General features: G+C 49.8%; 1 protein-coding gene across 1 annotated transcript; it reads right to left on the bottom strand.

Moving 5' to 3' along the window:
- Positions 1 to 458: 458 nt before the first annotated feature.
- Positions 459 to 3,339, bottom strand: ETH_00009220 (uncharacterized protein; the record flags this gene model as incomplete). Its single annotated transcript, XM_013378197.1, has 7 exons — positions 459 to 501; positions 601 to 701; positions 822 to 1,045; positions 1,152 to 1,657; positions 2,051 to 2,204; positions 2,480 to 2,752; positions 2,952 to 3,339. The coding sequence occupies 7 exons, from the start codon at positions 3,337 to 3,339 to the stop codon at positions 459 to 461; spliced, it is 1,689 nt and encodes a 562-aa protein (XP_013233651.1).
- Between the last annotated feature and the right edge of the window lie 6,236 nt (positions 3,340 to 9,575).

Raw genomic sequence — 9,575 nt, 5'->3', positions numbered from 1 at the left:
CGCGGAGCGCTTGCACGTCGGTCTCGCCGACAAAAGCTAGTGCGCGGTGCAACATAGGAACGAGAACAAGGGCCTCATCAATACCTAGTCTCCCCTGGATGGCTCGCAGCTGCAACAGCGTCCCACATCTATGCCGCTTCGGACTCGAAATTTTTCAAAGAGCTCGCATGTCAACGTAGCGAGCAAGGGAAGGGCAATAGAGCAAGCATGAGGATGCTACAAACAGCCAAGCTTGATCAGCCTCACCAAGTCATTAGTTTTAATCAGCAGAATGAGCTCGTGAGGAACATCCTGTAGCACGCTCGTTATTCGAGTAAAATATTCTGGAAATGATCTCCGTAAGAGCGCTGCTTCCCTGCTCATAGCGGTGCACAGAATGCATGTGCTCCCAAGACAAATGTAGAAGGGCACAAAGTGGCCACCTTTGCCTCGTCAATAATCAAGCCCTAATATGATTCTTACTCTGGAGTTTTCCGCGACAGCTGCAAACCCGAATTGATACTGCAAACAAACGTTTCACATAGACCGTTGGACTGTTGGATTCGAATTTGTACTTGAACGCGCCTCATGTTGAAACTCCCGAAAAGCGCTTCATGTTACCTGGCCTCACTCCTTAGACTGAGAATCACGGCCAGAAGTCCAGCGAGTTCGCCCACACCGAATTCGTTGGCACATGCGGTCACCGCTGCAATGTCTCCTCGCTGCATGGCCAACCATAGACTGGCGTAGGTATACCTAAACTGTTGAGTAAGCGTGCAGTATAGGCCATGGTCTAAAAGGCTGAGACGGAGGCGCCCTTTCCTCCGTCCTGGTCCCTTTACCAGGTTCTGCAATTCTGTAGCTCCCCTTCCATTAAGGGATGAGAGAAGCATCAAAGTATGGTGCCGTAGCTGCGGCTCCTGAAAAACCTGAGCTTCATGGGGGCACTTTTCTAAGTGCACGATAACATTACCGGGGTGAGGGTCCGCATGCACAAATCCAAGGTCAAATATTAATCTCCCATACAGTTCAGAGAGCGCCTCAGACACCGCTAGAGGGTGGATTCCTGCAACAAAAAGACGCCATTGAGCACACTGAACAAAGGAGACATTTTTCTTATAAAGAAGCGCCTGGCCTCTTGAAGGCAAACAGCCACTATAACTTCAACTTACCTTGAGCGACAACTCCGTGCAGGTCGTCCACTGGAACCCCTTCACAGCGTTCCATGACCAGAACTCTGGCGGTCGTCAAAGAGCTATAAACTCGAGGAACGTACAGCTCCACCTCGTAGTTACAAAAGCAACGCGACGTGTCTGCTCTTGCTGTGTAGGCTGAGGCGGAGGCGGCAGTGGAATGAAGCCGCGAAGTTGCTGCTCGTGGCTGTATATTTCCAACGGGCGCGTCTGCACTTTCCTTGTTCTTTGAAGATGCTTCTCCTGCTCCAAAAGCGACATCCTCGCTATGTATTTGAGGATCAAAAAGCCAAAACCATGAAGCTACCTTTGCTGCGTGTTGAATGAGCATTGATCGCACTCGCGAGGGCTCAGGCAGCGCGAACTCGAAAAAAGAGGAGCCCTCGTCGAGCAGCTGGCGGCATCTCTTGGCATTGGCAGCCTCTTTCCTAAAGTCCAATTCCGCAGGGAGATTTTCTCGAAGCAGATCCACAAGCCACTCAAACCTGCCAGGATGAGAAACAACGGGATCGCCGAAGGGTAAGCGTAGAACTGCTAATCAGCTCCACACATGCGTTTCGCCAGCACAGATATGCACCCGATAGGCAAGACTACGGTTTCAAACGTCTTCCAAATAGGAAAGAAGAAATGCTTTTTCTTGTTGGCAAGATGTTTCTAACGTAGTCTATGTACAAAAAGTTGCCCCATCCTACATTACGGCCAAGCAGAATAAAAACTCATGCTGCAAAGCAGTGGACAAATTTGCGGCTTTTAGCGAGCAGCATGCCGACACATACGAAAGAATGCTGATAGCTTCAAAAACTGCGGCAGCGCTGTAGCGTTACACGCGCTTCTACACTGATCATTCATCTTCTTTGTTATTCTTTTAGACGGACTACCTGACTTCTGGGAAAATCTTGGCTGCGACTTTCGTCAGAACTTCAACAACTCGGGTGTCCACTTCGGCGAGTTTCCGCACATCGGCATGTTGCACTTTGACTGCAACAGGCTGTCCGTTGGAAAGAACAGCGAAGTGGACTTGAGCCAGCGAGGCTGAAATGATATGCACCAAAACATAGCGAAGCAAGTGAAACTGGCAAAATTACAGGCAGCAAAACCTGCCCCTGCAACAGAATGAATATTAAATTTTTCGCTTGAGAGTCAAAGACAACGCCCCTAAATGCCCCCAACGAAAATGTTCGAAGCAAAGAGGCAGCCATCCAGCAGGCACAAGCTGCTAAGGTGCAAAGGGACCCATATAAGAAATCGATTAGGAAAGGAATTGCCAGAGTGTAGGCTCATGGTCGCTGAATCCTTGATAAACTTACCCGCACCGACAGGCGTTCCATCAAAATGCTGAAAAACTTCATCCAAACTCTCTATTTTTAGTTCTTGCTTGACCACTTCCTCTACTTGTGCCATGGAAGATGCGGGTGCATTGCGCTGCAACTGTTGCAGCTGCTGGGTATATTCAATTGGCAACAGATATTCCATAGCGCTGGCGTGCTGCCCTACTTTAACGTAAACCCCACCGTTCCTCTCAGCCAGTCTCACTAGGCGCTGCGCGCTGCGCCGGTGGCAGCCGCTCATGTCCCACCACCCTGAAAACATGTAGCAGTTTCGCCGCATATTTTCTTGATACAAATTAGGTCCAAGAGATCTCGGAACACTTGAGTTGCTCTGCACAGGCCGCCCGCAGGTCCTCTTCTCTAAGCATCTGACATAAGCTGTTATGATATACGTTTTCTTTCCAGCGCCTATGCTAAGCTATCGCTAGCTGTTACCGTTACCGCTGCTCACCCAGAAGCTTATAATCAACGCTCAGTGCAACCAAGGCAGCAACCGCGTTCCCACAGCGAAGCACAGCCCATGTGCGGGTCCTTTCCGGCATAATCTTCTGTAGTCCCCACCCAACGAGTCCGGCAGTAGTCAGAACACCTCCGGCTACATAAAAACCCCTACTTAGGAATAAAAATGTCGAGGAGGCTTTGTTAGGATCGCTGTGGCTGTGCGGTATTCTGAAGCGCCTGAGAACGTGCTTTACATGAGCGCTGTTGCTCTTCCCCAGGGTGTTCCTATGGCTGGCTGCGACGTGCCTTCCGGCGAAACCTCCATAGTTAAGCCGCAAAAACGACGTGATGCAGGAAGCATTAGATGCGAAGTGGTGCAGAGTGTGGAGCCATAACATCCTGACGTCAAAGCAATGAAGCGCTCCCCGCCAGAAACCGGCTAAAGTAGTTCAGCAGCACAGAGCGCTGCTCAAGAAGGCTTATCCTTGCCATGAGCCAGTCGCGATATTAATGTGCTTCGCATGGGCCGTTGTTGCTGTTGGGGATCGCGCCCCCTACGGGCGCCAGTTTCTAAAGACCCCTTGGTCGCAGAGTTATTAGCATCGGGATGCCTTTCGCATGACTTCAAAAGCAGAGAAAACTTAAACAGCTGGAAGTTTCTGTTTTGCAGAACTACCTGCTGCCGCGGCGGTGCCGGGGTTGAGAAGGCGAGAAGAAGCTCTATTGTCCCACGTATAATGCAGTACTTCGTTCTATCAAGATAAAAATATGGAATAAATCAGTATATCTTTGTCTCCTGTGACCGTAGAAGTGATACGTGCTCAATAAGAACAAATCCGGCTCCAAACACTTAGGGCAAGACGAGGGAGGATTGCCGACTTCGCTGTGCCAATTCTTGATGCTGAGTAAGTCTTCCCCGTTCTTGCAGGAACTTTATGGGGCGATATCTCTGTATTATAGCTACGCCACGCCACAACGAGCCAGTGCCCTTTCATTTTACTCATTTTGAAGAACCGTGTGAGTAGACAGAGGGCTTCTACAAGTGAGTGTCTTCGTGGTCCAGCGACCGACGACTGCTTTTCTCACGAAGTAGATTAATTTTTATGTATTTAATACTTCTGTTTTTTCATTTTATAGCCATTTGTAATAGTCGTCTTCATAGGTACGCCACGGAGTCGCCATAGGTCATGTCAATGCAAACTTGGGGTTTTGGGGCTTAACATGATTATGAGCTACATAATTACTGTAGAACTGACTTGTGCTCTGCAGCAAGTAAATTGAGCTAAGCTGAAGTTGGTATGACGGTTTTTGGGAGGTGCCAATCCAGCGGCATCTCCCCTTGAGTTTATGCAGCACTGCTGCATGAGCATGCGCAAAAAATGGCGCAGCAGCAACTCGTGTGCACACTGGTATTTGAAATGTAAAAATAAAACCGCTTTTTGTGTAACCATATCGTTTCTGGGTGTGCACCAGACGCAAGACCGTAAAAGACTGAATGCTGCTGTTGGGGCACTGCACATTGGTATTCGAAATGTAAAAATAAAACCGCTTTTGCGTAACTGTGTCGTTTCTGGGTGTGCACCAGACGCAAGAACGTAAAAGGCTGAATGATCTGTTGTTGGGGCATTAAAGAAAAGAGTTCCCAACGGTGTTTTCTGGTCAGCACACTGCAACGGGGTACGCGGGGTGTCATGAAAACGCATCGGTCACTCGCTTTTGCAAACTGTCGAAGGCCATTTTTATGAGGCTTTGGGTGTCCTCTAGAAAGTTAAGCCATTGAGGCATAAGGTTGCGTGAGGGTTAAGATTCCGAAATTAAATGAAGTCAGCCTGCAGTTTGGTGATCGCTGTATACGGTGACCGTCGCACTGCTGGGAAAGTTCTGAGTTCTGCCGCTTGTTTATTGTTGCCACTAGGTTTAGAAGCGCGCAGTTCCCGAGATAATTGTTGAAACAACTGATTAATGCGCTTGCTCATATGCTGCACTGGCGGCGCAAACAAAGGCCAGCTTTGTTGAGCTGTTGACTCAGGGCTCTTCAATGTGGGGAGCTTGTAGTGTCACTGAGTGCGTGCAGCACGAGACTTTGAGCTTCCTGTGCGTTAAGCTCATGCCAATTGAAAACCAAGCCTTTTTAAGGGGATTTGTAGGGCAAGGCAACGAAGTTGTTCCCAATAAAGAGGGGGCAGTAACAAAAAATTGGCACACGTGTGCTCTGCGTTTTAGTCGGAATTGACTGCGATTCATAGCGTTCAATGCATTTGGTGACAGTGTCAACTGACTGTAAGGAAAGAAGCCAGTGACTTGAGGAGAGCGGTCAAAAGATGTATGTGTATGATGCACCTGTGCCTTGTCTGCAGTGCCCATTATACCTCCGCTGCCTACCGTGAAGCCTAGTTTGTGAAATTGATGCTTGGAAAAGACGCCTGTCAGTTGGAAGAAACGGTCAAAGGGTGTCTGCATATCAGAGGTGTCAAAAATGCGCACACGCTTTAGATCCTGACAAACTTAGCGCTGGAGATGCTGTCAGCTGCTGGCCTAAAGGGTCGCGTCGCTTGCTAAGAGCTAAGAGATTTCTGTCCCTGTGTCGCCAGGCAGCTCTTGCAGTGCACAGGCGCTACAATGGGTCCTTCACGAGGCCTCTAGAGGCTATAAATAGAAAGGAGCAGGAGATGTGTTAAAATTAACCTAGTTTACACTGAAATCAAGGCTTTAGGGCTGCGACTTCCCTACAGCGGGCCCAACGTTCGGGCTGGCCCTGTGGCACTGACCCACCGAAGGGCATTCAGTTTTTGCTGTCAAATGACTACAGACGCGTTTCTTCGGCCGATAAGTCGTCATGCTTCTCAGCCATCATTGTAGCTCCATAGAAGGGCGGCAACAGAGGTGCTATCGCTCTATTGTATGGTTTGTACACACACGCATCTTTGTAGCCGACGTAACAGGAAAGGCTTTAAACTCTGGCTACATATCGTCGAGTTTACACATAGAAAAGCTAAAGCGACTAAATGAAGCGTGTGGTTCCATTACAAGGAAAGTTCCGTACTGTGGGGAAGGTCACGCACAAGGAGTCGGCTGGAGAAGATACAGCACTAACTCGGAGGATTTGGCATCGCAAGCGGAAGATGCTCTGTATCACGCTGTGGGTGCCAGTCAACGGAGAGCTAGAACTAGTGGGCCAACCTCGCCCAAATTCGAGCACACTAACACTCAGGCGTCGCCGCCTGGCGCGCAAACATTTTACAAGACTGAAGCATGAAGGTTAAAACAAACCCACAGATACCGTGAAATGGCCAGCTGCACTGGCGTCAACCCATACCGCCAGCTTAAGCGAAACAAGTATTAATTCGTAAACCGTGTAACGGTCAAACACAGAGCGGCACATCGCCAAAAAGCAAGCAGCGGTACGGCTGCCTTTGTGATGGCGCGAGCAACATATCTGGTTGCCCGACCAAAAGAAAAATGCCCCCATAAGTGTTCTATTTTGTAAGGCCTCATACGACGCACACGGGCCCGTAAGCATCAACAGTTTCTAGTGGTAAGCACCAAAACTTTTCCAGGAAATTCCACTGCACGGACCTAATGAAGCCAAGCATTGTTCAGCACCAGCATGCAATCTCACACTCTTGTCTGCAGTAACCAGGCCCCCGAGTTAGCCGCAGCATAGTACTCTGTTGCCGAGGTCGACTGTGTCGGGGGACTTCTGCAACATCCAATGGCATGCAAGCCTTGAGCAGTTCCCTCTTATTTCCGTTGGAGCCTGCTGCAGCCCGAGCACTGGAGTGCTCGGGCTGCAGCAAGCAACGTACCCTGCAGAAGAAAGCGGCGGTTGTTGCTCACTGAGGGGAACTTAGTGAGCAACAACCACCGCTTTCTTCTGCGGGGTAGGTTGCCTATGACTGGTTAGATATACTTACTAGAAATTTGCCAGAAATTTGTCAGTTCATGGAGATACTCAGTATAAACGATGACGCCAGTGTTTAGTGGGAGATGTATATATGCACAAACCAGCTCTGTGAGGCCCTAAACCGGTTTCAGCCTTACCAGAAATCAGGCAGACTTTCTTTCCACATCTTCCCCTCAGTGAGCTCCTAAATTACGCCTTTTTCCTCACTGCCTTCTCAATTATTTCGGCCGATGTTCCCTACTGTAGCCACTGAGCCTCGCGAATGTGAGCTTAGGCAGACTTTATGTGTTTTGTACCGCAGTAAGGCCGACCGTCAGTGCGCCCCATGTAACTGGTATCAGGGTGACTAATCATGCTTGTCCTTGCATTCTTTGCCTTGAGGGATCTTTGGCTGTTGCTGACAGGCCATTTAGCATCTGTGACACTCCACACTCAGGACGTCGCATTTGGGATTCCTTTTGACCTGGCTGCGTGACCGGTCGCTTTTTCGAAGGACGTGGCCGTTCATGCTCCAGTAGAAGCAAGATAGTTAAACCACCAGTCTCTTCCCTTGCCGCTTTGCGTATCTTCTCCGCTGGCATCTTATGTCCTGTGTTGCACGCTTCCTTTGGCCAGTGTTTGCTGTCATTGCCCGCTGCTGTCACCACGGCGGCGACTCCCTTATGACTGCTGCCTGATCAACTGAAGCTGCCCAATGCTTCAAGAACCCAAAAGATAGAATAGTCGCTTTTAGCGCTACCACGACCTGGAGGGCTGACAGTTGCATCGACTTAGCCTACTCAGCCTGTTATACTGAAGCGTAAGTCTATCATACTGAATCGTAAGTCTATCATACTGAATCGTAAGTCTATCATACTGTGAGCATGCGGCCTGGCACAGGCCACATACAATCCTTTTCGTTGCCAACTTGTTTTCTCGCAATGGCCTGTCTAAACACGTCGTTTGATCGCGGGCTTGTGCAAATTCATGCTGGATATTTCCAAAAAGAACGATTTCCGCTTTGTGCACCAACCACACTATAGAGGAAGCGTACGGGTGGTGCCTAGACATTTGAAACGAAACAATCTAACCCATTTAGTCTCTTACTACGTCAGACCAAATGCTATTGAGCAATACGGAGGCCCGGTGCCAGAAGGGTCCCCTGCAAGGGACAACCCTCTGACAAAAATGCTCTCCGACTCTGTATATTAGTGGTCCTGCCGGCCAAGCTGCAGAAGCGCATGTAATTCCTCCTTTAAACGCTTTGTATCCCAGAATTTCTATAGCTGGGAGCGTGGCATATTTGTCGCTCCACATTTCCTCCCCAATACATCAGAATCCACATGCAGCTCTAAATTATCCCTCAAAAGCTACAAAGTTATTCCTTTGAAACGGCGCCGCCCCGCGGTGGTACGGTTACTCTCCAAATATGCTCATCCACTCATTGTCGAAGCCCTTGCCTGACCCTTCACCACTCAGAATGGCTGTTGCCCAATCCGTAACCGCACTAGTCTCTACTATTTTCTCCAGTCAGCCGTCATGGGGCTGTAAGCCCATGTCAGGCCTCTCTAGCCAATATAGTGCACTCTAGATGCTCCTGCAGCACACGGCAATACTTCCGGTACCTAGAACAACAGTGTGGCCGACAATAGCTACAGCCTTGGGAAGCCTCTGGGGCTGCAGGCTGAACAAGGTTGGCTATGGAGGCCACGTCCTGAGATGGTCAGTAGCGGCTTCACGTATGCCTCTGTTCACTCGGGACCGTTCAACGTATAAAAGCTTGTGTGTGGATGTTCGTCGACCTACTTGTGCTGCCATGCATTAATCCTGTTTAACACAGAAGCATAACGAAACAGCCCTCCTTTTCTGTGGAGAACTGAGGAGGGTTCGTGGAACTACACAGTAAGCTCAAGATGCATTGGGGATTTTTTCAGAATAAAAGCGGACTATGGCTTAGATGTGAGGCCAGTAAGCAAGGGTAGACACATGTATATGCTGACACCAAGGGACAATGAAGCGCAACCGCACAGATGCATCCCGAGGCGTGTGGACATGCGAAACTTATAATATTTTGGTGCTCAACAATGTAGCCCGTTCTGTAACCTGTGTGATCATTCACTACCACCTTCGGGCACATGACTGTGGTGCCCTTGCTGTTACTGCTGTCCTGCTCTGAGAGGCCCCACCCGAGGTTGGTGGCCGGTAAGGTTTTCCGTTGCTTGGCTGCTGCCGCACAGTAGGAGTCTAGCGCTTGTCCGGAACCAACGGCTGATAGTAACAGCTTAGTTATGTAGGAAGAAAACATTCATTTTCGGTTCTCCTCACCGAGTCTTGCGAATCAAACTGGTTTCCTCAGTCTCGATGCAGGGAAGCAAGACCCGCCAGCCTGCGCTCTCGCCATATGTCGCGCAGTGTGCTGCAGTGGTTACCTGTGGTGACTTGCAGGTGCAAAGCAGTGTTTTCCGTGTCTTATTTCACTCTTCGTATACCTGGTTGGTTCGGCTAGTCTCGTAGGAACCTCTCACACAAGCGCTTCGCTGGCAGTGTCGCTGGTGTCTCTTGTGTGTCTCCCTTGCCTGCCCGGCTGTCTCCAGCGCTCCCCTCATTCACCTCCATGTTGACTTAGGGTGGCGAGGTCAGCGGCGGCCCATAGAGGTGTAGGGGGCATCAGGTATCCCTCAGCTCCCGCAGAGCTGCAGCAGCAGTGCACGGGGCTCAAACGGCAGCCACCTGCTGCTGTTGCTTCGATTT

Source organism: Eimeria tenella, genomic scaffold (genome assembly GCF_000499545.2).
Source record: "Eimeria tenella Houghton genomic scaffold, Eth_scaff78, whole genome shotgun sequence".
NCBI lineage: Eukaryota > Apicomplexa > Conoidasida > Eucoccidiorida > Eimeriidae > Eimeria > Eimeria tenella.
Note: the sequence above shows the minus strand (reverse complement) of the source record. Positions and strands in the feature narration are given on the sequence as shown.